The 27,225-nt window shown below is 35.6% G+C and overlaps 1 protein-coding gene across 1 annotated transcript in view; it reads left to right on the forward strand.

Moving 5' to 3' along the window:
- Positions 1-1,984: 1,984 nt before the first annotated feature.
- UBA6 (ubiquitin like modifier activating enzyme 6) overlaps positions 1,985-27,225 on the forward strand; it is an 82,375-nt gene continuing 57,134 nt past the window's right edge. Inside the window, exons 1-4 of the mRNA XM_079152966.1 lie at positions 1,985-2,116; positions 4,180-4,242; positions 25,384-25,478; positions 25,994-26,022. Of these exons, the coding sequence (XP_079009092.1) occupies positions 2,046-2,116; positions 4,180-4,242; positions 25,384-25,478; positions 25,994-26,022 (258 nt within the window). The 5' untranslated portion in view covers positions 1,985-2,045. The remainder of the gene's footprint in view (positions 2,117-4,179; positions 4,243-25,383; positions 25,479-25,993; positions 26,023-27,225) is intronic.

Here is a 27,225-nt window from a genome sequence, read left to right on the forward strand (position 1 = left end):
TGATAAATGAGAAAATACATATTTCAATTTCAAGGATGTTAAGTGTGAAGAAATGTACTCATATAAAGTACAGTACACTTGATTTCTATTGTGGCATAACAAATTACTATAAACTTACTAACTCAAAAAAAAAAAAAAACAAATCTATTAGCTCACAGTTCTACCTCAGAATGCAGGCATAACATAGGTAGGGTCTCTGCTCAGAGTCTCATAATACTGAAATCAAGGTATCATCTGACTACATTATGATCTGAAGTTTCAGTGTCTTCTTCAAGCATGTGTAAGTTGTTGACAAATTTAGTTTCTTGTAGTTGTAGACCAAGACTCCCATTTCTTTTCTTGGCTATTAGCTTGAGGTTACACTCAGCTCCTAAACGCCATTTCTCTTCCATAATACATGGCCCCTTTCCTCCCTCTCCAAATCCAAAAACAGAAAATCTTTCTCACATTGAATCCCCCTCATACTCTGAATCTTTCTCCAGGAAAATCTCAGTCCTCTTGAAAGGGAGAGTAGCAATACACAAGTAAATACATATTGGGAGATGATAAAATACTAAAAAGAAAATAAAGTTACATTTGCTTTACCCTCTGCTTAAATTCTCTTCTGCTAGATCTTCACATGGCTCACATTATTTAGGGTTTGGCTCAAATGACATTCTCTCAAAAAGTCATTCACTGCTACTCAATCTAATATGTTCTCTCTCCCCCACTCCTCCTCCAAGTCTTTCTCAATATCCTTATCCTTTTTAAATTTTATCACACTTATCACTTTCTTTAATTACATTTCTATTTATTTTCTATTTTGGCTTCCCATGAGACTGATGAAATCAGAGGGTACTATTTCCTGATTATCCATCTACTTACTAAGTCCTAATGTTTAATAGGCATTTAGTAAATATTCGGGAAGAAAAGAAATAGGGAAGGGAAATTAGAGTGGGGGAACCAGGGAAACTGACAGTATCTGTGGGGGTGAGTTAGCCAAAAATATTTGTATCTGCTAACTTTATAATAAGGAGAAAAGACAGGGGTAAGCCTAGTGCGAGACCAGAACCTTAGAAGAATGGACATAAACGAAACTATTTTAATGGTTATGTAGAAAAGGTTCACAACTGAATTGAGAAACCTAGCCCATAAGAGAGTATCCATATGCCAAAGATGAACATGAAGTTTGCAAGTTTTGGAGGTGCAATTTTGCAAACAGAATTGAGATGCCCAAAGGATAAAGTAGTTTTACTTTTCCCCTTATTTTCATATGAGAGGAAGAAATTCTAATTAAATAAAACTATTATACATTACACAAAATTATAATACCCAAAGTATGCCACTTTTAAAATCCTGCAGACTTTTTCTCAGTTGTTATTGAGTCCAACTGTTTTCCAAAAAAGGATGAAATGGGAGTCAATGGAAAGAGAATTAAATGAACAGTCCTTATTAAACTTGTGTTCTGGTAATCTGACAGTGATTAGCTCCACGATCTTGTCCAAGCACACCGATAAAGAAGTTCCTTTCCTTCACCCATAAAATAAAGGGGGCTAACTTAACAGCCCTAAAATCCACCTGATTCTATTAAACATATGGCATCGCCTCACATGTAGGCCAAAATTATTTAAGTGGGACCCCAAAAATCTGGAGCTATTACCAGCTTTCTAGTTTTTGTTTATAAAATATAGGAGTTTTGCTTTACTTGTAATAAAACGAAGGATCTGCAAGGCAGTTCCCAAATTTCGCGGGTCACTAGAGTCCTGGATGCTCGGCTTGTTAAGCCAGAGATGACACGTAACTTGAGCGTTTGGGTTACGTCGACGAGAAGCAAGTCCTGCACTCAGTAAGGCGTGCCACTTCACTCACCTGCGGCTAAGCCCGCCCTGCGGCCACACCCAAACCGGAAACCAGGACGTCCCTGGGGTTGACGGGAAAGCGCCGCCCGGCTCCGAGCTCCTCCGGACCCGCCCCCTCTGATTACGTCACCACAAGCCCCTTGACCCCCGCGGTCCCGCCCCCTCGCCGCCCTCCCATAGCCGGTGGCGGTGGCGTCTCGGCGGACTATGGAGGGATCTGAGCTTGTGACCGTTCCTCGTGGGGAGGAGGCTTCCTGCTCTTCCTGGGTAACCGGCAGGTGAGAAGATGATGTGGTTGCGGGGCTGCAGGACCTGGATTCGAGCACTCTATTTCCCCTCGGGCGGGCAGGGAGCGCGCGGGAGGCCACCGGGCCGAGCTGAGCCGGCCCTGGTAATTCAGCGGAGTGTGCGGGGTGGGTGTGGCGGCGCGGGCTAGGGCCTCTGTGGCCCCGGACGTTTCCTGAGGCGAAATTCTGCGTCCCGCCCCTTGCGGGGCTTTCACAGTTCCGGTTAGGGTCCGGCATCCTCCTTCCTGTTGATTAGCTGATGTGAGGGGCTCTGACCGGAGCTAGATTTGGCCCAAGTCGCTTGAAGCGAGCTTCCCTGCCAAGTACCAAGCACCTTCCCTTTTCTTTTACGTTAAATGAAAGCTAAGAGCGCCACGGTGCATCATCCTCCACTGGGATCCTCCTTTGAAAACTATTGCCACAGGGAACGAGTAAGGATGAATCAGAGGCAGAGCACCCTGAAGCCTCTGTTGGCTACGGCGAACTGGGGTCAGGGGAAGCCAGGGACACAAGTTGGTTAGTCTTGGTCTCCTTTGCGTCCTTCCCGCTCCTGCAGAATTAGGCTGGGGATGCCCTGCTAGGCCCTTACTAATGTCTTAGTAAGTAGTTCCTCTTTCATGAAGCTTGCATCCTGCCCCTTATACATACATATCAAAGATAGAAATGATGGATGTATTAATTTTAGGTAATAGGAGACTTGTAGCGTATACTTGTAGCGTTTCCGCCCCTTTCATACTGAAGGTTGTTTTAAGTTCCATGGTATTGTCTGCCCTGTCAGGTCACATTTACTTGGAAGACAGTATGTAATAAAAACAAAATTGCCCCTTCGGTGAAGTATTTTTTTATTGTCTCACAAAATTTAGTATTTTAAAAAATAGAACATTCAGTGAGGTAGAACTTTCTAAAAAGTAAATGCCGGTCATACAGGTAATTAACAGGCTGGTTAGAATATAGTCCTTCTCATTTTTACTCAGGAAGTTTAACCACCAAACTAATTGTGCCCCATGCAATGAAGACAGTAAATGCAAGTGTAGTAGGGATAAGATAATAGGAAACTGTATAATAAGAAGTTTTGTTTGTATATTCTATGAGAATACTGAAACGGTATGTTGTGTGTGTATAATGTTTTTATTAGGTTATCTCTCAGAATGCATTATGGTTTGCTTTCATGAGTGTGGTCAAATAGTTATCCCTATAATTAACTAGAAGCTGATGTCATTTGATGATGCTAATCAGTGTTTAGTAAGGTAATTGATAACATTTTAATCATGTGTGTTTCCAAACTCCTTGGCTTTATCAATGTCAGGTGTAAAAAGTTAGACTCAAATTTCCTGCTTTCAGTTTATTTTTAGAATCCTGTAATTGATAATGGTGCTTCCCAGATCCAGCAAAAATTGGTACACACTACTATAAATGAAATATCACTGAAGTATATATACTTTATCTTACTAATAAGTTTATTAGTATTTCTTTTTTTTAATTTTTAAAATTCACTCAACAGATGTTTCTTAAGTGCTTTTTATCCCTAGTAGGAGAGGCACAGGGAATTGAATTCTGTTTGGGTTTCTGATGTTTAGGATACCAGTTAAACATCAGAATAGAGTTATTGTTTTGGCAGGTGTATAAAACGTGTAGGTCAAGAAAGAGCGTACATAAAGAAATAGGTTTATATATCATTAGTGTATGGTTAATTCTCTGAGACTAAATGGGTCTGTTTAGGAAGAGTGTGCATACAGAAATGGTTCGTGGGACAAAATTGCTACAAATAGATCCATGAGAGTAAATGAGCAATAACAACACCTCAGAATAAAACTTAATCTTGAACTGTAAAATTTAGTACACAAAGGACAGAGTGAATTTTAATTTTAATATAGCTTAAAAATCTAAAGTGATAATGATAGATATATTTGGTATGTAAAAATCTTTAGTAAGTCATGAATCTGATGCCATGTATAACTGAGAATTACATTATAATTGTGAGTATTTAATAACCATACTTAAAGGTTTGGGGTTTTTTTTTTTTTTTTTTTTTTTTTTTTTTTTCTTTCCCTCAGTGCAAGTAAAAATCTGCCCATCATGTCAACAGAATCTGTGGAAATCGATGATGCATTATACAGGTAAGAACCACGTGGAAACTTATTTTCCCCTTTGTCTTCAAGTAACAGAGTAGTATATTTGAAGATGGCATTAGGCTTAGGGAGAATTTTGTATGTATATTTTAAGAGTTCCTGTAAGGTTAAAATTAGGGTTTCTGTGTTTGTTTGTTTGCTTCTATACTATGTGTAGCCTAAGAGCTTTAATAAAATTTAAATCTCAGTTTCTTTAGATTTAAGTGATAGGATTAAGGGATTTTGCTATCCACTGCAAAATATACCTGTATATAGTGTATGTATAAAAGTTACCAGATTTCCTCTGTATAGTCATAAAAATACATTTTTATGTATTAATTTGAAAAGATAGTCTCATTTTGTATTTTGAATTACTCTTTAGTTTTATTTGGGATGCAGTCAGTTATGAGTACTTTATTAGGAGTTAATGTATACCACCTGAGATGTTGATTCCAAGTCCTGTTTCGTACATTTCTCTTGAAAAAAAGAATGAACAAATGATCTAATCACAAAATGAAGGTACCTTAAATTTAGACTTAGTCTGTAATTATATTCTTAGTGTCCTTTTAGTTATGTTCTTCTTGGAATAGCAACTGGCAACTTCTTAACATCATGTTAGCTAATTTTATTTTGTTTTTTATGGCCTTCCAACCTTGTAAAGCCGATGTAAAAAAACACAATATTCAGTAGACCAGTGACTAGATTTTTGTTTATAATACTGTGTAAGTAAGTAGGTTGTAGTTTGCTTGACTAAAAATTGTAGAGCATAGCATTTCAGCTCTTATTATTTAAGGTAAACCATTTTCTTTTACCTGACAGACATTATCTTTGGGTGTAATTGTTTGCACTTTGGATGCATGCCTTGTTGAAAACATCTTCCAGTTGTTTCCTAATGTGCATTTTTAAGTTTCAATCTTTCTTTAAAAATCGTTATAGTAAATGCAGGGATCAATTAAAAAATGACAAAGCTAGAGGTTTGTGTGGGTACTGCTATACCACTCAGTGCTGAGTTACTGATTATAAGTTATCTTTCAAGAAATGTAAAAAAAAAAAAAAAAAAAAAAAAAGAATTGTATTATAAAGACCATAATGTGAGATTTTTCACCAAGAAACAGCCTTTATTTTCTCAGATTTAAAAAATTAACTTTTTTTCTTTTTTTAGTGACAGTTCTGGAGATTTTTATTATTAGTGACTGAACTAAAAGTTTGGAAGTTAGTTGGGTTTTGTTTGTTTGTTTTGTTAATACATGTTTATTGCTTAGTGAGAACTAGTATTAGACTCCGGACTTTGGACAGTGATTTATCTTAGGGACAAGTTGCTATCTGTTATGCCAAAAAGGACATGACCAAAAGGACACTGAGAATATAATTACAAATTAGGAATCCAAACTTAAGGTGCCTTCTGAAGCATGTTTTATGATCAGGAGACAATCTGTAATATAATTTTCATAGAAGAAACATTAAGTATTTTGTCTCTTTTAAGAATCCTTAATCGCTTATCATTTTAGGAAGATAGATTCAGAAGTAAGTTGAATGAATGTAGGGTAGGGTAAAGATGAATTTCAGAAGTTCCCTTTTCTATTCTTAAACACAACCATAGTTCTAACCATTTTGTCTCATTGTGCAAGTCCAGATATTATACCTTACATTGTATTTTAGAATATGGTCACAACCTACCTTTTTAAAAATTATTATTGGAGTAAAAACACAGCACGAACCTTACCCTATTAGCAAATTTTTAAGTGTGTAGCTCCATATTGTTAACACTGTGTACATTGTTGTATGGAAGATCTCTTTTCATCTTTCATGACTGAAACTGTACCATTTACATAGCAACTACCCCAACCATCCTTTCCCTGGTCTTTGACAACCTCCATTCTACTTTCTGCTTCTGTTTAGCTTCATTTATAAGTGGAATTATACAGTGTTTGTCTTTGCATGGTTGGCAAATTTCACTTGGCATACATGCCTTTGATGTTCATGTGTGTTGTGCCATATTATAAAATTTTCTTTTTTTAAGGCTGAATAATTTTCCATTGCATATATATACTACATACCATATTCATTTATCAATGGGTTGGTGAAGGTGAACATCCTTACCTCATTCCTAATGTTTGATGGAAAATATTCTTTCATGGTGGCATATGATGTTAGCTGTAGGTTTGTCTTTTTGGTTTTGGTTTGGGCTTAGGTTTTTGATCAGTAATATAAGATTTGTCAAATAGAGTCATATGCCACATAATGACATTTTGGTCAGTTACCAGCTACATATAGGTAAGATTATAATTGCACTGAAAAATCCTTTTTGCCAAATGAGGTCATTGTAGCTCTTGCAATATCTTAGTACAACAGATTGCTCCTATTTGTGGTGATGCTGTTGTAAATAAACCTCTTGCACTGCCAGTTGTATAAAAGCAAATCACATATGATTATGTACAATAATAATGATAATGAGCATCTATGTTCTGGTATACATATTTATTATACTTTTTTTTACTAATATTATTTTAGAGTTCATTCCTTATTAAAAAAGTTTACTCCATACACCAATAGCAACCTCATATATCTAATTTACCATTTATCTTGTCATTTTCTCTTGTGCTTGGTTTAGTGTTGTTTTGTTCATCATGATGCCTGTGATGGTTTGGACATGAGGTGTCCCTAAAAGCTCCTGCATTAATACAAGAATGTTTGGAGGTGAAATGATTGGATTGTGAGAGCTATAACCTACTAATCAGTCCATCCTGGTTTGAATGGACTGGGTGATAACTATAGCAGGTGAAATATGGCTGGAGGAAATAGGTCACCAGGGGGCATGCCCTGGATGGATTCAGTTACCCTATAGCCCCTTCCCCCATTTCCTTTCTTTGCTTCCTGACCAGTCATGAGTTGAACAGGGCTCCTCTGCCATACCCTTCTACCATGATGTATTTATCTCATCTTGGGTCCAAAGCAATGGAGTTGGCCCACCATAGACTAAAATCTCTGGAACCATAAGCCAAAATAAACTTTTCCTCTCTAAGTTGTTCTTTTTGGGTATTTTGTTAACGGCAAAGAAAAACTGACTAATACAGCCCCTAAGCATATGGAATCCACTGCTACTGTCAGAAAGAGGCAGTGTTGATCAGTTGACCTGGAAATGAAATGAAAATTTATTGAGGACTACAAAGGTGGAAAATCAGTGATGATTATTGCTCCCATGTCAGGCATATCTCATTCCATCATAGCTGTGATCTTGGAGGGCAAGAACACAATGACAGAAATTGTTAAAGGATCTGCTTCATTGAAGGCATTGAGAATAACAAAAATGGGCCCTTGTGAGATTTGGAGAAACTTAAAATGATCTAGATTGAAAGCCAGATACAGAAACATTCCTCTCAACACCATGATGATTGCAACGAAAGCCAAAAATTTATTTGCAGTGTTGGAATTAAAGACCAAACCTATTTTTGTTTTTAAATTTATTGCTAGCTATGGATGGTTTTTAATGATCAAGAATTATTATTTATTGCATAATATAAAAGTGAATGGTGAGTCTACACATGCTGATGTGAAGGCATTTGAAGAATTTTTGGTTACTCTGATTTTGAAAGAAAATTACTTGCCAGAGCAAATCTTCAACGCATGAAACTTGCAACTCTGGAAATAGATGCTGTACCATATTGCTTACATGTGTAATAAGCTATACCATCTAGGTTTGTATAAGTACACTCTTTCAGAGACTTTTTTACATTGTTTTCACATGATGGCAAGATTGCTTAGCGACATATTTCTCAAAATGTACCTGTGTCATTAAGTGACTCATGACTCATACTTTCTGAATTCTCTGAAATAATACTATGACTCCCCCACCAACCTTTGTATTTTTGTTTCTTAATTTTGTAAACTACAATGATTAGTTTTGGGACATTATACCACCCTCACTTCTATTTAGAGGATAAAATCAATGTAGTCATTGTCTTAGTTTACAAAATACCTTATAGTGTATAAACAATAGATTTAATATTGCTCACAGTGCTGTGGGCTGAGGAAGTCCAAGATTAAGATGCCAGCAGAGTAGTGTTTGGAGGGCTTTCTCTGCTTTTGGATAATGCTTTCTTGCTGTGGTCCTCACATGGCAGAAGGAGCAATTGTACTCCTGTCAGATCTCTTTTTATAAAGGCACTAATCCTATTCCTGTGGGTTCTGCCCAAATCGATTCCTAAAACTACTTCCCAATAGCCTTCTCACATCAGAAAACCTTCATAGTGAGAATTTGGTTTTAACATATGAATTTCAGGGTAACAGAAACATTCAGACCATAGTGCTCATGTTGTGTATTTTTACATGCATGTTTGTGTGTCTCAATTTCAGGAAATTTTTGTGTGTATGCTTGTGAAGGATAGTGGTATGTAGTATTTCTTCAATGATTTTTCTCTAGTTTTGGTATCAGGGTAATACTGTCTCATAGGATGAACTTAGTTTATTGATGATTTCTAATTTTTCAGAATTTTTAAATTGACAAATAAAATTTGCATATGTTTTTGGTATGTACCACACGATGTTTTACTATTGTATACATTTTGCAATGACCAAATTAAGCTAAATTAACATATTTTCTCACATATTTTGCCTTCTTTTTGTAATAAAAACACTTTTTTGTTTTTTTTTTTGCAGTGCTGGGGATTGAACCCAGGGCCTTGTGCTTCCAAGGCAAGCACTCCACCAACTGAGCTATATCCCCAGCCCAAAAACACTTTTTTAAATAAATTTTTTTTAAAAAAAGACTTTTAAAAATCTATTCTCTTAGCAATGTTCAAGTATACAATTCTGTCCTTAGTAACAATAGTAAACATGAAATTCTAATTCGATTACATTGTCAGTGGACATACTTTGCATGACTTGAAATTTAAAATTTTTTTGCAAAATATGGTCTGTCTTGATCAGTGTTCTAAGTACATTTGAAAAGAATGTGTTCTGTTACTTATTGGATTTTCCTATCAATGTCTAGTCAAATTGATAGTATTGTTCATGTGTCCTACTTGCTTATTCATTTTATGTCTACTCTTTATATTAGAGGGATGATTATTATAGTGTTTTTATGGGTTTCTTAATTTCTATCAGTTTTTTCTTCATGTCGTTTGAAGTTCTGTGATCAGGACATAAACATAGAATTGTTATGCCCTCTTGGTGTATTCACCCTTTTACTTTTTTTGTGTGTCTTTAAATTAGGCTTCTTATAGATAGCATATTATTTAGCTTTTGCATTTTTCTTTCTTTTTTTCATACTTGTTTATTATTTAGCAAATAAATAAAACAAAAATTGTACATTTAAAAATTGTGTAGTGTGACATTTTGGTACATATGTAATATTTAAATCAGGTTTAATATAAATTTCTTGATGGTGAAAACTTTCAGAATCTTTTCTTCTAGTTTTTAAAAACATTGTACATATTTGTAATCCACAGTCATCCTACTGTGTAGTAACACATCAGAACTTCTTGCTCCTAACACAACTTAGTACCCACTGATAAACTTTTTCCCATCTCCATCCCTGCTACTCAATAACTACCATTTCCACTCTCTGGTTTTTCAGATTCCACATATAAGTGAGATTATACAGTACTTGTTTTTTCTGTGCCTGCTTTATTTCACTTACCTTAATGATCATCAGTTCTATCCATGTTGCTGCAAATGACAGAATTTCATTCCTCTTTGTGGCTGAATATTATTCCATGGTATTTATCCATGTGATGGCACTCTGATTGTTTTCATTTTTTGGCCATTGCAAATAGTGCTGTAGTAAATATGTGAGTGCAGATGTCTCTTCGAAGGACTTATTTCATTTCTTTGGGATATATACTCAGTAGTGGGATTGCCAAATCAAATGAATTTTTTGAGAAATTGCCATACTGTCTTTCCTAATGACTCTACTCATAAACATTCTAACAGTGTTTAAGAGTTTCTTTACTTTACATTCTTACTTACTCTTTAGTCTTTTTGATAATAGCCATCTTACTGAGGTAAGGTAATAATCTCATTGTGACTTTTTTTTTTTAACTATGTGCCAGGCACTATGATTTATTTTTTTCATTGTGATTTCAATTTTTGTTTTCCTGTGGTTAGTGATTATTAGTCAGCTGTCAGTTGCTATTAAAATAAAACTGAGAAAAACAACTTAAAGGAGGAAAGATTTGTTTTTGACTTATCAGAAGTTCCAATTCATAATCAGCTGACTCCTTTATTTCTGGGCCAATTGTGAGGCAATATATCATGGCAGAAGGGTGTGGCAGAGCAAAACTGCTCACCTCATGGCAGCTGAAAACAGAGCCTGAGTCCAGAAACAAAATTTACCCTTGAAAGTCATGCCTTTTAGTAACCTACTAGTATGAACTAGGCCTCCCAAAGTTTCTAGAACTTCCTAATAGCATCTTTAGCTGGGAACGAAGCTTTAACACTTGAGTTTTGGAAAGACATTAAAGATCCAAACTATAACATTCAAGCCCTGTCCCATACTCATAGCCATATGCAAAATGTGTTTCATCTCCAAGAGTCTTTATAGTCTCAACAGTTGCAGCATTATTCAAAGATCCCAAGTACAGAGTCTCCTCTGAGATTTGAAGGCAAACTCTTAGCTGTGAGCTGCTGTAAAAATCAAAAAGCAAGTTACATATTTCCAGCATACATTGGTGAAATAGATACAGGATGAATATTCACATTCCAGAAGGAAGGAATGAGGGCATAGAAAGGAGAGATGGAGACCAAAGCAGGACCAAAACCCTCACGGTGAAGATTCAATCCTATAGCTCCAGGTCTAGCTTCTGGAGCACATTTTATCATGTGAGCTTCAAACCATCAGGGCATTCATATCCTGTGGCTTGGAAGCTGCCATGATCACAACTCTTACATTCTGCATGCTTGCAAAACCAGCATCACACAGCAATGCCTGTCACCAGCTCAATAATAGTCAGACTTATTTGTTTTACAACTACAGCAGCCTTGTGAGTGCCTGGACAAATGAGCATGGTGAATCAAATGCTAGAGAAACAGCTTCTTATGCAGCAACCTTGGAGGCAGGACATGCAGGGACTTTCTTCTCAAGCATCAGGCTTTTATTTTCAAAATCTTTGAACCTGTGAAGACTGGGTTCTTGCTGATTTTTAAGATATCTTCACCACAGCATCTTTCCTTTTGTGTCTATTCAAAGTACTTGTTAAGTACTTCAAAGTTCTTTTTAAAGCCAAGCCTCTTTAATAACCACACTCTCTTTGCCCACAACTTTAAGCATGCTCTTGTTCTGGCAAAACTGCAAGTTTTTCAAATCTTTATGCTCTTGTTTTGCTCCTGATTCTCACTGTAAATTTTGTTAAAAGCAGACAGCATTACCCATGCCACAGCCAGTATGCTGTGCTTTCTTGAAATTACCTCTGACAGAATAATTAGTCCATCGCCTTTAAACTCAGCTTCACAAAAAGTCTTAGGGCATGGATAAAATGTAGGTAAGTTCTTTGCCATAAAGTAATATTAAAACCTTTTAATTCAGTTCCCAATATTGTCCTCATTTCCATCTGAAACCTCATGAGTGCACCCTTTACTGTTCTCATTCCCATTAGCATTCTGGACTTCTGAGCTTCCAGAAGAATCCACCCATTAAGCTCCTTTTATAGAATCCTAAGCTTTTTCTGGCCTGCTTCTCTAAAGTTTTCCAAATTCCTCCTACAAACCACTTCCATAGTTTTCAGAACTACATAGTTAGGTTTAGTCACAAAAAATGGCCCCACTTATCAGTACCATTTTTCTAGGTTAGCTTTCATTGCTGTGACAGAATACCTGAGAAAACTTAAATGGGGAAAGATTTATTTCATATCATGGTTTCAGAGGTTTAGTTTATTGTTTCTTGACTTTGTTTTTTTTTTTTTTTTTTTGCCTGTGTTGAGGCAGAACATCATGGTGGAGAGGGCAGAGCAGAGCAGAGCAGAGCTGCTTACTTTATAGCAGGCAGAAACAGAAAGAGCAAGCAAGCCAAAGTCCCAATATACCCTTCAATGGCATGTCACAATTAACGTACTTTTTTCAACTCCATCTCCCAAGGTTTCCACATGTCACATCAGCTGGGAACCAAGCTTTCAACACATAAGCTTTTGTAGAACTTTTAACATCCGAACCATAATAGTGATAAAGTGCAGTTTTTTCATAGACCTGTTAGCTATTTGTATGTCTTTTGAGAACTGATTTGGGTTTGTTGCACATTTTCTTAATTGGTTTATTTTTTTATATATTGAATTTCTTGAGTTCTATATATTCTGGATTTTAACTCCTTGTCAGATGTATAGTTTGCAAATATTTTCTGTTTCTTCTGCTGTGCAGAAACCTTTAAATCAGAAATTTGTCTGTTTTTTTGTAACTGGCAGGGAGATGAGTTCTAGTTTCATTCTTCTACATGTGGATACCCAGTTTTTTTAGCACCATATATTGCAAAGACTATCCCTTGTCCAGTGCTTATTCTTAGTACCTTTGTCAAAACTCAACCATAGATGACACATGGTTTTACTTCAGGGTTCTTTGTTCTGCTCCTTTGATCAGTGTCTATTTTTGCAACAATAATATGCTCTTTTGATTATTACTGCTTTGTATTTTAGTTTGAATTCAAGTAGTATAATGACCTACTTTGTATTTTTTGTTTGTTTGATTTTTTGTTGTTGTTATCGTTTTCTTCAGGATTGCTTTGATTGGTTAGGGTGTTTGTGTTTCCATACAAATTTTAGGATTGTTTTTGTAGTTCTGTGAAGAATATCATAGGTATTTTGATAGAGATTTCATTGGACTCTGTAGATCATTTTTGGTATTACTGCATTTTGACAATATTGGTTCTTTTCAGTCCATGAACATGAGATGTTTATCCCTTGGTGGGGATGTCTGTGCTTCTCAGTTTCTTCTATCAGTTTTTTATAGTTTTTATTATGGAGTTTTGTTTTAATCTTGTAGCCATTGTAAAGAATTTGCTTTCTTGATTTCTTCAGAGGTTTCCTAATGGTGTGTGGCAGTGCAATTGATTATATGTTGCAAATTTGCAAAGTTCACTTATTAGTTATAATATGTTTTTTGGTGGAGTTGTTGGGGTTTTCTATATATAAGATCATGTCATCAGCCAGGCATAGTGGCACACATCTATAATCCCTGTGGCTTGGGAGACTGAGGCAAGAGAATTGCCTCAGTCAAAGCTAGCCGCAGCACAAGCAAGGCACTAAGCAACTCATTGAGACTCTGTCTCTAAATAAAATACAAAATAGGGCTGGGGATGTGGCTCAGTGCTCAAGTGCCCCTGAGTTCAATTCCTGGTACACCCTCCCCCCCAAAAAAAAAATCTTGTCATTAGCGATCAGGGATAATTTGGGTTTGCATCATCTTTCTCTTATCTGATGGTTCTAGCTAGGATTTCTTGTACTATATTGACTAAAGTTTTGAAAGTGTATATCCTCATCTTGTGACCTTTTATTTTATCCAATCTGACAATCTGTCTTTATATGCAGTGTTTATAGGACATGTTTAATAATCATACATGCTCCAGTCCCTTATGTAAAATGGTTTAGTTATTTGCATAAAACATACACGTATCCTTTGGTGTACTTTAACTCATCTCTACATAACTTATAGTGTAAATACTGTGCAAGTAATTGTTAAACTGCATTGTTTTCAAAGTAATGACAAAGAGAAAAAGTCTGTATGTGTTCAGGCCAGACACTATTTTTTCTATGAATATTTTCAGTACACAATTGGTTGAATCAGTAGAGACAGAAGCCGTGAAGCATTGATGCCATTTTTCTATTTGCTTTCTATTTGTTTAATCCATTCTTTGTTACTGTTTGTTTTAGTCAACTTTTGTTTCAGTATCCAAAATATTCCACAAGAACAACTTGGAGGAGGATAATTTTATTTAGAGTTCAGAGTCTCAGTCCCTAGACAGCCAATGCCATTGCTCTGGGACTGATTCGAGAGAGCATGTCATGTGAGAAGGGCCCAGAGAGGAATGCTGCTTAGTTAATGACATGGTCTGGAAGCAGGGGGATGGGACACAGAAAGAACAACCCTTTCATGCCATGCTCCCAGTGACCCACCTGCCTACAGTTACTACCCAGTCTGTTCAAACTAGAATGGACTGATTAGGTTACAGGTCTCACAATTCAGTTATTTTATCTCTGAATATTCCTATATTAACAAGAGTTTTCTGGGGACACCTCATCTCCAAACCATAACATTCTGCCCCTGCCCTCCAAAGCTCATTGTCCATCTTATGATGCAATGTGCATTTAGTCCATCTCTTAAGAGTCTCATAGTCTTGACAGTTTCAGCATTCCCCAAATTCGAAGTCCAAAGTCACATCTGAGACTCAAGGCAAACAACTTTTGGCTCTGAATTCCTATTAAAATCAAAAGCAAATTATCTATATCCAATATATAATGGCACAGAGTACATTACCATTCCCAAAACAGAGGAATGGGGGCACAAAAAGAAGGGTTGGGGCCAAAACAATGAAAACCCAGCAAGGCAAACAGATCCTATAACTGCGCACAGCATCTAGGACACATGGCTATGAGATGTTATTTCTAAAGGACTTGGGCAGCCCTGCCCCTTTAGCCTTCCCAGTTGTAGGATATACAGGCTTAATTTTAGCCCGGTCCTCTCCAAAGCCCTTTTGATATATTTATCATTTCTAATATTCTCCATACTTTTGTGTAAATTCATATTACCATTTAATATTACTTTCTTTGCGTCTGAAAGACTTCCTTTAACATTTCTTATATTGACAGTTTGCCTGCTGTGAATTCTTTTAACTTTTGTGTATCTTTTCTTTTTCTTTTTTTTTTTTTTTATTTTTTTTATTATTTTCACAGGGTATAGAGTACCAGGACAACAGCATTTCATTTTCAGTACTTAACAGTTCATGCTGATTCCTGGAAGAAAGTTGACTGACATTTTCTCTTTTCACATTTATAATATGCTTAATTTTCTCTAGCCACTTTTAATTTTTCTCTACATTCCTGGTTTTATGATGTACCTTTTCTTAGTTTGCTTTATATTTCTCAGGTTGGGTTTGTTTACTCTCTAGTCTTTGAGTTTATAATATTCCTGGAAATGTTTCAGCCATTAGTTACTCATTTTTTTTTCTCTTCCTCCCCCCCCCCCCCCCCCCCCCCAGTTTCTTTCAGGAACTCCAATTTCACTTATATTAGGCCAAGGCATGTCCCATAGCTCACTTACGATGGGCTTATTTGTGTATTTTGGTTGGTTTTTCCATTTTTTAAAAATTTTTATTTAGCTTTTAATTTTTTACAGACTGCATTTTGATTCATTGTACACAAATGGGGTATATCATTTCGTTTCTATGGTTGTACACAATGTTGATTCATACCATTTGTGTAATGATACATGTACATAGGATAATGATGTCTGTCTCATTCCACGATTTTTCATAACCCCCTCCCTCTCATTTCATTCTACATAATCTAAAGTTCCTCCATTCTTCTCTCACTCCCCACCCCCTCACCCCCATTATATATCACCATACACTTATCAGGGAAGACATTCGGCCTTTGGATTTTTGGGATTGACTTCTTTTGCTTAGCATGATATTCTGCAACTCCATTCATTTATCTGCAGATGCCATATTATTCTTCTTTATGGCTGAACAATATTCCATTATGTATATATACCACAATTTCTTTATCCATTTCTCTACTGAAGGGCATCTAGGTTGGTTCCACAATCTAGCTATTGTGAACTGAGCTGCTATAAACATTGATGTGGCTGCGTTACTATAGTATGCTGATTTTAAGTCCTTTGGGTATGAACCGAGGAGTGGGATAACTGGGTCAAAAGGCGGGTCCATCCCAAGTTTTCTGAGGATTTTCTACACTGTTTTCCAGAGTGGCTGCACCAATTTGCATCCCCACCAGCAGTGTGAAAGTGTGCCTTTTTCCCCACATCCACGCCAACATCTATTACTGTTTGTGTTCTTGATAATAGCCACTCTAATTGGAGTAAGATGAAATCTTGTTTTTAATTTTTTTAAATTAAAAATCATAAATTTACATAGGGCAATATTGTTTGATTCATTGTTATTTTTTTCCCTTCCCCCCCTCTCCTCCCACCCCTCTTTTCCCTCTATACAGTCCTTTCTTCCTCCATTCTTACCACCCTCCTTATCCCTAACCCTAAACCTAACACTAACCCCTCCTACCCCCCATTATATGTCCTCATCTGCTTATCAGCAAGATCATTCATCTGTTAGTTTTTTGAGATTGGCTTATCTCACTTAGCATGATATTCTCCAATTTCATCCATTTGCCTGCGGATGCCAAAATTTTACCATTCTTCATGGCGGAGTAATATTCCATTGTATATATATGCCACAGTTTCTTTATCCATTCATCACCTAAAGGGCATCTAGGTTGGTTCCACTATCTGGCTATAGTGAATTGAGCAGCTATGAACATTGATGTGGCTATATCTCTGTAGTATGCTGATTTTAAGTCCTTTGGGTATAGGCCAAGGAGTGGGATAGCTGGGTCAAATGGTGGTTCCATTCCAAGCTTTCTGAGGAATCTCCATACTGCTTTCCAGAGTGGCTGCACTAATTTGCAGCCCCACCAGCAATGTATGAGTGTACCTTTTCCCCCACATCCTTGCCAACACCTATTGTTGCTTGTGTTCTTGATAATCTCCATTCTAATTGAGGTGAGATGAAATCTTAGGGTAGTTTTGATTTGCATTTCTCTTATTACAAGAGATGTTGAACATTTTTTCATATATCTGTTGATTGCTTGTACATCTTCTGTGAAGTGTCTGTTCATTTCCTAAGCCCATTTGTTGATTGGATTATTGGTATTCTTGGTGTAGTTTTTTGAGTTCTTTATAGATTCTGGATATTAGTGCTCTATCTGAAGTATGAGTGGCAAAGATATTCTCCCACTCCGTAGGCTCTCCCTTCACATTACTGATAGTTTCCTTTGCTAAGAGAAGGCTTTTTAGTTTGAATCTATCCCAGTGGTTGACTCTAGCTTTTATTTCTTGGGCTATGGGAGTCCTCTTAAGGAAGTCTGATCCTAAGCCAACAAGTTGAAGGTTTGGACCTACTTTTTCTTCTATAAGATGCAGGGTCTCTGGTCTGATTCCGAGGTCCTTGATCCATTTTGAGTTGAGTTTTGTGCAGGGTGAGAGATAGGTGTTTAGTTTCATTCTGTTGCATATGAATTTCCAGTTTTCCCAGCACCATTTGTTGAAGAGGCTATCTTTTCTCCATTGCATATTTTTGGCACCTTTGTCTAGTATGAGAAAATTGTATTTATTTGGGTTTGTGTCTATGTCCTCTATTCTGTACCATTGATCTACCTGTCTATTTTGTTACCAGTACCATGCCGTTCTTGTTACTATTGCTTTGTAATAAAGTTGAAGATCTGGTATTGCGATACCCCCTGCTTCGCTCTTTCTACTGAGGATTGCTTTAGCTATTCTGGGTTTTTTATTCTTCCAGATGAATTTCATAATTGCTTGCTCTATTTCTGTAAGGTACATCATTGGGATTGTAATTGGAATTGCATTGAATCTGTATAGCACTTTTGGTAGTCTGGCCATTTTGACAATATTAATTCTGCCTATCCAAGGACATGGGAGATCTTTCCATCTTCTAAGGTGTTCTTTAATTTCTTTCTTTAGTATTCTTTATTCTCATTGTAGAGGTCTTTCACCTCTTTTGTGAGATTGATTCCCAAGTATTTTATTTTTTTCGATGCTATTGTGAATGGGGTAGTCTTCCTAATTTCTCTTTCTGAAGATTCATCACTTATATATAAAAATGCATTGGATTTATGAGCATTGATCTTGTAACCTGCTACTTTACTGAATTCACTCATGAGTTCTAAGAGTTTTCTGGTGGAATTTCCAGGTTCCTCTAAATATATAATCATGTCATCAGTGAACAGGGATGGTTTGAGTTCCTCTTTTCCAATTCGTATGCCTTTAATTTGATTAGTATGTCTAATTAATTGCTCTGGCTAGAGTCTCAAGAACGATATTGAATAGAAGTGGTGAAAGAGGGCATCCCTGCCTTGTTCCAGTTTTTAGGGGGAATGCTTTCAGTTTTTCACCATTTAGAATGATATTAGCGATGGGCTTAGCATAGATGGCCTTTACAATGTTAAGGAATGTTCCCACTACCCCAATTTTTTCTAGTGTTTTGAGCTTGAAGGGATGCTGTATTTTATCGAATGCTTTTTCTGCATCTATTGAAATAATCATGTGATTCTTAACTTTTACTCTGTTGATATGGTGAATGACATTTATTGATTTCTGGAAGTTGAACCAACCTTGCATCCCTGGGACAAAACCGACTTGATCGTGGTGCACTATCTTTTTAATATATTTTTGTATGCGATTTGCTAAAATTTTGTTGAGAATTTTTGCGTCGATGTTCATTAAGGATATTGGTCTGAAATTTTCTTTCCTTGATGTGTCTCTGTGTGGTTTAGGTATCAGGGTGATATTGGCTTCGTTGAATGAGTTTGGGAGGGTTCCCTCCTCTTCTATTTTATGGAATACTTTGAGAAGTATTGGAATGAGCTCTTCTTTAAAGGTTTTGTAGAACTCGGCTGAGAACCCATCTGGTCCCGGACTTTTCTTTGTTGGTAGGCTTTTAATGACCTCTTCTATTCCATTGCTTGAAATTGATTTATTTAAGTTGTGTATGTCCTCCTCGTTCAGTTTAGGTAATTCATATGTCTCTAGAAACTTGTTGATGTCTTCAAGGTTTTGTGTTTTGTTGGAGTATAGATTTTCAAAGTAGCTTCTAATTATGTTTTGTATTTCACTCGTGTCTGTTGTGATATTTCCTTGTTCATTCCGAATTTTAGTAATTTGAGTTTTCTCCCTCTTTCTCTTTGTTAGTGTGGCTAAGGGTTTATCAATTTTGTTTATTTTTTCAAAGAACCAACTATTTATTTTGTTAATTTTTCCGATTGTTTCTTTTATTTCAATTTCGTTGATTTCGGCTCTGATTTTAACTATTTCCTGTGTTCTACTACTTTTGGTGTTGATCTGCTCTTCTTTTTCTAGGGCTTTGAGCTGTAGTGTTAAGTCGTTTATTTGTTCATTTCTACTTCTTTTGTTGAATGTGCCCCATGAAATAAATCTTCCTCTTAAGTACTGCTTTCATAGTGTCCCAGAGATTTTGATATGATGTGTCTTTGTTCTCGTTTATGTCTAAGAATTTTTTTATTTCCCTCCTGATGTCTTCTGTTATCCATTCATCATATAATAGTGTATTATTTAATCTCCAGGTATTGGAGAAGTTTCTGTTTTTTATTCTGTCATTTATTTCTAATTTCAATCCATTATGATATGATAGAGTACAAGGTAGTATCTCTATCTTCTTGTATTTGCTAACAGTAGCTTTGTGGTCTATTTTAGAGAAGGATCCATGTGCTGCTGAGAAGAAATTGTATTTGTTCTTTGTTGGATGGTATATTCTATATAAGTCGGTTAAGTCTAAATTGTTGATTGTGTTATTGAGATCTATGGTTTCTTTATTCAATTTTTGTTTGGACGATCTATCCAGCGGTGAGAGAGGTGTGTTAAAATCGCCTAGTATTATTGTGTTGTGGTCTATTTGATTTCTGGAATTGAGAAGGATTTGTTTGACGTACATGGCTGAGCCAATGTTCGGGGCATAGATGTTTATGATTGTTATGTCTTGCTGATTTATGCTTCCCTTAAGCAGTATGTAATGTCCTTCTTTATCCCTTCTGATTAGTTTTGGGTTGAAGTCCACATTATCTGAAATGAGGATGGATACTCCAGCTCTTTTGCTCTGTCCGTGTGCATGGTATGTTTTTTCCCATCCTTTCACCTTTAGTCTATGGGTATCTCTTTCTATGAGATGAGTCTCTTGCAGGCAGCAAATTGTTGGATTTTCTTTTTAATCCATCTGCCAGTCTATGTCTTTTGATTGATGAGTTCAGGCCATTAATATTCACGGTTATTATTGTGATATGATTTGTATTCCCAGTCATTTGACTCAATTTTGTTTTTTGACATGATTTGGTTTCCCCTTTATTTGGTTATTCCTTTAGGCTAGTTCCTCCCGTTGCTGATTTGCATGGCTGTTTTTCATCTCTTCCTCATGGAATATTTTGCTGAGAATGTTCTGTAATGCTGGCTTTCTTTTTTTGTAAATTCCTTTAGCTTTTGTTTGTCATGGAAGGATCTTATTTCATCATCAAATCTGAAAGTAAGTTTTGCTGGGTATAAGATTCTTGGTTGGCATCCATTTTCTTTCGGGGCTTGGTAAATGTTGTTGCAGGCCCTTGCAGCTTTTAGGGTCTGGATTGAACAATCTGCTGATATTCTTATTGGTTTTCCCCTGAATGTAATTTGATTCTTTTCTCTCGCGGCCTTTAAAATTCTGTCTTTATTTTGTATGTTAGGTGTTTTCATAATAATGTGCCTTGGTGTGGGTCTGTTGTAATTTTGTATATTTGGAGTCCTATAAGCCTCTTGTACTTGGTTTTCCATTTCATTCTTCAGATTTGGGAAATTTTCTGATATTTTATCATTGAATAGATTGTTCATTCCTTTGGTTTGTTTCTCTAAGCCTTCCTCAATCCCAATAATTCTTAAATTTGGCCTTTACATGATATCCCATAATTCTTGTAGATTGTGTTCATGATTTCTTACCATCTTTTCTGTTTGGTCAACTTTGTTTTCAGTATTAAATATTTTTTCTTCAATATCTGAGGTTCTGTCTTCCAGGTGTTATGTCCTATTGATTATGCTTTCTATGGAGTTTTAACTTGGTTTATTGTTTCCTTCATTTCAAGGATTTCTGTTTGTTTTGTTTTTCAACACATCTAACTCTTTATTGAAATGATCTCTTGCTTCCCGTATTTGCTCTTTTAACTGTTGATGGTGCGATCATTTAATGCCTGCATTTGCTATTTCATCTCCTCCTTCAATGTCTGCATTTGCTCTTTCATCTTCTCGTTTGCTTCCCTGATTGTTTTAATTATGTACGTTCTGAACTCCCTTTCTGACATTTCTTCTGCTGTGCTGTCATTGGGTTTTATTGATATAGTTTCTAGGTTTGTTTGGGACATTTTCTTCCCTTGTTTTCTCATATTGGTCAGGCGTCAGTGGGACTTTGTGATATTGCAGAATTCTTCTATTGGCTCATAGTGTCCCTGTAGATTTCCAGTGTATCACCTTCCTACCTTCAGTAGCATGAAGTGTTGGAGTAACTTGATAATGCAATGCTTCCAAAGAAAGCTGCCCCTAGCCCGCTACCGGTTCCAGGAATTGCAGCTGGCTCTGTGTGGAAAGGCTCTCACTGGGCGGTCTGCTCCGAGAGCTAGCCTGGAAAGGCACTTCCCGCCGGAGGGAGCCGGGCTGCCTGGGAAAGTCCCTGCCTGCCCTGTCCTGGTCCCTGAAGCAACGTGCGGTCATGAACTCACCAAGCTGGCTCAAGGAGTTGGAGCTTGGTTCTGTGCAGAAAGGCTCTCACTGGGGGGGCCTGTTCTGAGATGCTGGAGAATGTGGCCCTGTGGGAGGAGCCCACTGCCGGAGTGCGCCGGGCTGCCTGGGGAAGACTCTAGCTGCCCTGCCCTACTCTAATAAGCCGCCCGAATCCGGGCCTGCTGCCCAGGCAGAGCTTCACCGGGTGGGAAAGACTCACCCTGTGGCTCTATTTTAGTCCGAGTCTCTCAATGCCTCCCCTTCTTGAATCCTGGGTTCTGGAGCGACTGGAGATGCAGTCACCCTCTAGTCCGCCATCTTGGATCCCTCGATGAAATCTTAAAGTTGTTTTAATTTGCATTTCTCTAATTTGTAGAGACGTTGAACACTTTTTCATATATTTATTTATTGCCTGTCTTCTTCTGTAAAGTGTCCAGTTGAACTAACAAAACTACATCAAAAATACAAAGAACCCAATCAATAAGTGAACAAAGAAACTGAATAGTTTATCCTATACAGCTGTGAAGTATACATTTTTTTCACGAACACACAGAACATTTGTAAACTTGAGCAAATAAATGTTCACAATATTAAAACGTGAAGTCATACAAATTTTGATATGTGTTCATAATGCATTTAAATTAGAAGTCAGTACAAAATATAACTAAAAAATTCCCCATCGAGTTGGATATTTAAAAATACACTTTGGATTATTAACACATCAAAAAAGAATTCTAATTAAAACTGTAAAATAATAACATACAATTAATCAAAATTATAGCAGCTTTTAATATTAAAGTTGTATATTTTAGAAAACAAAAATTAATATATTTTAATTTTAGTTAACTAGAAAAAAAAATGAAATAATAGATTTATTAGCATAGAAAATATTTCATTAACCAAGTTCATAGGTACCAGCCAAAAACTAACCATGTAGACAGACCTTTCTGAATATCAGAATTGCATAACAGGAATAAGCAACTATGGAGACTGTCAAAAGAAGAGTAAATTGGTATAGCCACTTTAGTAAACAGTTTGATGTTATCTAATAAAGTTGAAGATGTACATACTCTTTAACTCTTTCCCCTTTCAGGTATATAAATAGAAAAACAACTACAAATGTCCACCAGGAGACATTTTTTAAGAATGCTTATCGTCCCATTGTTGGTTACTATCCAAAACTGTAGAATAGAGAAGAGTTAAGTTATAGTATTTTATTACAATTAAATATTACAGTGCAGTAGATAGATACAGAACAAAAATAAAAATTACTGACCATTTGAATTTATTGATATGAATAAATCTCATAAATTTTATTCAGAGAATCATGATACACCAGAAGACATTCAAAGCAATCGCTTTTTTATAAAAAGTTGAAAAATAAACAAAATATAAGTATATTATTCAGGATTACACCAGTTAGGATAATGAGGGAATGGAGCTGTAGCTCATGGCACAGGCTTGCCTTGCATATGTGAGGCAATGAGTTCGATCCCCAGCACCACATAAAAATAAACAAATAAAGGCATGCTGTCCGTCTACAACTACCAAAAAAAAAAAAAAAATGCTGCTTCTGTATAAGAAGCAGCATACTATTTACATATATATGTGTGTATGTATGTGTATATATATATATATGTTCAACATACTATAATAGATACTTAGTATTGAATGAGTAAATATATAGTTGTTATTTTCTAAGACAAATCTTCACTTCTTAAGAAGAAGTATGATCAACAAATATATGAAAAAATGTTCAGTATCTCTAATAATTAGAGAAATGCACATTAAAACCACACTGAGATTCCATCTCAATCCAGTCTGAATGGTAATTCTCAAGAATTCAAGTAATAATAAGTGTTGGCAAGGAAGTGGAGAAAAGGACACACTCATACACTGCTGGTAGCAATCCAAATTGATGAAACCACTCTGGAAAGCAGTATGAAGATTCCACCAAAAAACTAAGAATGGAACCACCATTTGATCCAGTTATCGCATTCCTCAGTATATACCCAAATAAGTTAGAATTAGCATACTACAGTGATGGCAGCCACACATTTATAGCAGCTCAACTCAATAGCTAAGTTATGAAACCAACCTAGATGCCCATCAACAAATGAATGAAAATGTGGTCTATACACAAAACAGAATATTACTCAGCCATAAAGAAGAATGACTTTATAACTTTTGCTGGTAAATGTATGGATCTAGAGACTATCATACTAAGTGAAATAAGCCAATCTCCCCCCGCCCCCAAAAAACCCCCCAAAGGTCAAATGTTCTCTTTATATGTGAATATTAAACCACGAGAGAGGGGAAGAATAGAAGTTCTGTGAATTAGACAATGGAAAGGAATGGGAATAGGAATAGGAAAAACAGTGGAATGAATCTGACATAACTTTCCTATGTACATATATGAACATAGCACAGTGAATCTGAACATCATGAATATTCACAAGACTGGAATTCTAATGTGAATATAATATATTCCATGTTTGTATAAATATATCAAAATAGATTCTACTGTCATATAACTAAAAAGAACAAATATTTTTAAAAAAGAAATCTTGAGTACTGAGATAAAAGGTTAGGTTTTATCCTATTTTGTAGGGAAAAGAAAGGAAACATAGTTTGGATTTATAAAGTATCACCTGACAAGAAAGGCTTCTGTTTTGCATATGGAAATGTGAAACAAAGAAATATTTAATTTTAAACATACATTAAATATGTGCATGTAAGTCCAAAAATAAAGACTTATAATCCAGAGGGTTTTGAAATTGTTTATATTGAACTCACTTTTCAAATGATTGTCCTAAGAATTCGTTGAAATTTATATTAGAACCTACCAATTTTTCATTGTTCATTGTTCTCTCAAATATACTCTTACTATTGACTTCATTAATATATCTGACTTCTTAAAATTGTCAATGTGTATTTTTTTTGGAGTCCCCAACCTGACATTACTTGTTGCTATTAGAATGCATAACTCACAAAGGTTTTGAATACTTACTTGCTTTTACATGTAAAATATTATTCAAAATTTACTTAATTTTTTAAATTCAGTTGACTTAATCAAATTTTTGTCTCAGAAATCCTGTTTGTAGTGAAAGTTTTAAAGTGGAGATAGCAAACTCAAATGTCTGTAATAGCCACTGAGACAATAAATGAGCAGGAAGGAATGGAACTGTGTAAGTCTAGCATTTATAATACTCCCTATCAACTCCATCTGTCTGTTTTCTTGAGGGAATATAGATCGTACTACCAAATCACATAATTTTTCAAAATATGTCATTTATTTGACAATTAATTTGAAAATTTATAAACTCTGCAAATCATCCAAAACAGTTGTCTGTGCAGGAACGTGTATTCTATGTTCTACATTTTGCTTGTTTTTCCAACTTTGTATACATGGGGTTGCTTTGAATATCTTGTGCCTTTTTTTTTAATAATGAAATTTATGGGTATTCATATCAATAAATGCAGCTGGCCAATAATTTTCATTTTTGTTCTTTATGTGCTACACTGCAGTATTTAATTATAATGAAATACCATAACTTAGCTATTCTTCATTCTATACTTTTGAACAGCTGCCTGGCTGTTAGTTTACAACTTTGAGAGATGTAATTTTAACAGAAGTTAATTTTTTTTTTTAAATTGTGTTTTATGTAGTCGACAGAGGTATGTTCTTGGAGACACAGCAATGCAGAAGATGGCTAAGTCCCATGTTTTCTTAAGTGGTATGGGTGGTCTTGGTTTGGAAATTGGTAAGCAATATTTTATTCATAATTTTATGTGATACTTTTTTATCAATATAAGATTATTTTAAAGTCTTTAATGCTTGCCCCCTGTACATCCTGCAAAGGAAATTAGATCCACAAGCTTGACTGAATTTAATTTTGATTCTTTTGGCAAGACTATTTCATAACATTGTTACATACTTTCACAAAGAATCAATAATGACTCTCTTTGCTTCTGTATTTGTGATGTTAATAGCTATTAATGATCTATTGCTATATCCATTTATATATTCATAAAAACATGTAAGAATACACTAAATTTTTAAAAGTGGTTGCCTCTGGGTGGTATAATTATACAAAATTCAAAATTGTATTTGTTTCTTTTTTGTTAATCTATAGTTTTGAACTGTTTTTGCAAGGGACTTATATTTCTTGTATAGTTAAAAAAATTACAGTTACTCAGAGTTGCATCTGAGCTCCTGAAGACGTACGTAATATGAATTTGAAGTATTAAACTATTCCTTTTTCTTTTATCTTCATAGCAAAGAACCTTGTTCTTGCTGGGATTAAGGTAAGTGAATGTATGTCCTTAGTAAGAAAAAATTTACTTACGATTTCTTTTTGTTTATTTATAGTGGTACTGTTGTTTATACTTTGACTTATTGTGTTTTTGTTTAATAGCAAAATTGTTTGAAAGCTCTCCTGTCTTTTAAAAACAAGCTTAGAAAAATAGTTTAACAAAACCTCATGTACATATCACTTAGCTTTATTTACCAATTCAGGGACACATTTGCATCTATCTCCTTCCCATTTCTGATAGCCTGCAACTGCCAAATTATTTTAGTATAAATCTTAGACGTAGTATTATATATATATCATTCTTAAACACTTTATTGAGGTAACTTTTTTAAGTATTAATACAATACCATTTTCACACCTAAAAATGTAACAAGTCCTAAATATTGTTTTTATTAGTTACCTGTTGCTATGAAACCATTTACCCCAAAATTCAGTAACTTAAACATTTCTTATCTCCAGTTTCTGTGGATAAGGATTCAGGCATGTGTTAGCTGGTTCCTTTATGTGAAGATCTCAGAATGCTTCCATTAAGGTATTAGTAAGAACTGTAGTCATCTTGAGGCTAGTTAGTGAAAGATATACTTTGCAAGCTTGCTCTTGGTTTTTGTAGCATTGAGGTCTTCATGGGTTAGATTGTCAGACTGAGGACCTCAATTTCTTGCTGGCTCTTGGCCAGAGGTCATCCTCAGTTCATTGCTATGTTGTGTTCTCCAGTAGGGTAGCCTGCTTCATCATTGTAAGCAAGGAGAAGACAAGAAAGGGATTGTGCTAATAAATCAAATTATAGTCTCTTATAACTTAATATCAGAAGTAGGTGCAGCTCATACTCAGTAGGAAGGGATTACCCAAAGACATGAATATATAAAGGTGGAAGCATTGGGGTCATCTTTAAAGTCTGCTTAGCACGATCATAAGTTACCTAGTTCGGATTTTCGTAGTTTTCTTGAATCTTTTTTAAAACTTCTTTGAATCTTATAGAGATTCAAGTAAAATTCATACTGAATTTGTTTTATTTTAATCTGTAGATTTTTCTTCCTGGATTTTATTTATCTTGGAATTTATTTGTTGATGAAACCAGTCACTTGTAACATGTATCTCTATCCCTGCATTTCCTGTAAACTGGTAGTTATGTGCAAAGAATCAGAATCAGATTTGATTCTTTTAGCAAGACTATTTCATAGGTAATGTTGTATTC

This window comes from Sciurus vulgaris (genome assembly GCF_902686455.1).
Source record: "Sciurus vulgaris genome assembly, chromosome: 9".
NCBI classification, from domain to species: Eukaryota; Metazoa; Chordata; class Mammalia; order Rodentia; family Sciuridae; genus Sciurus; species Sciurus vulgaris.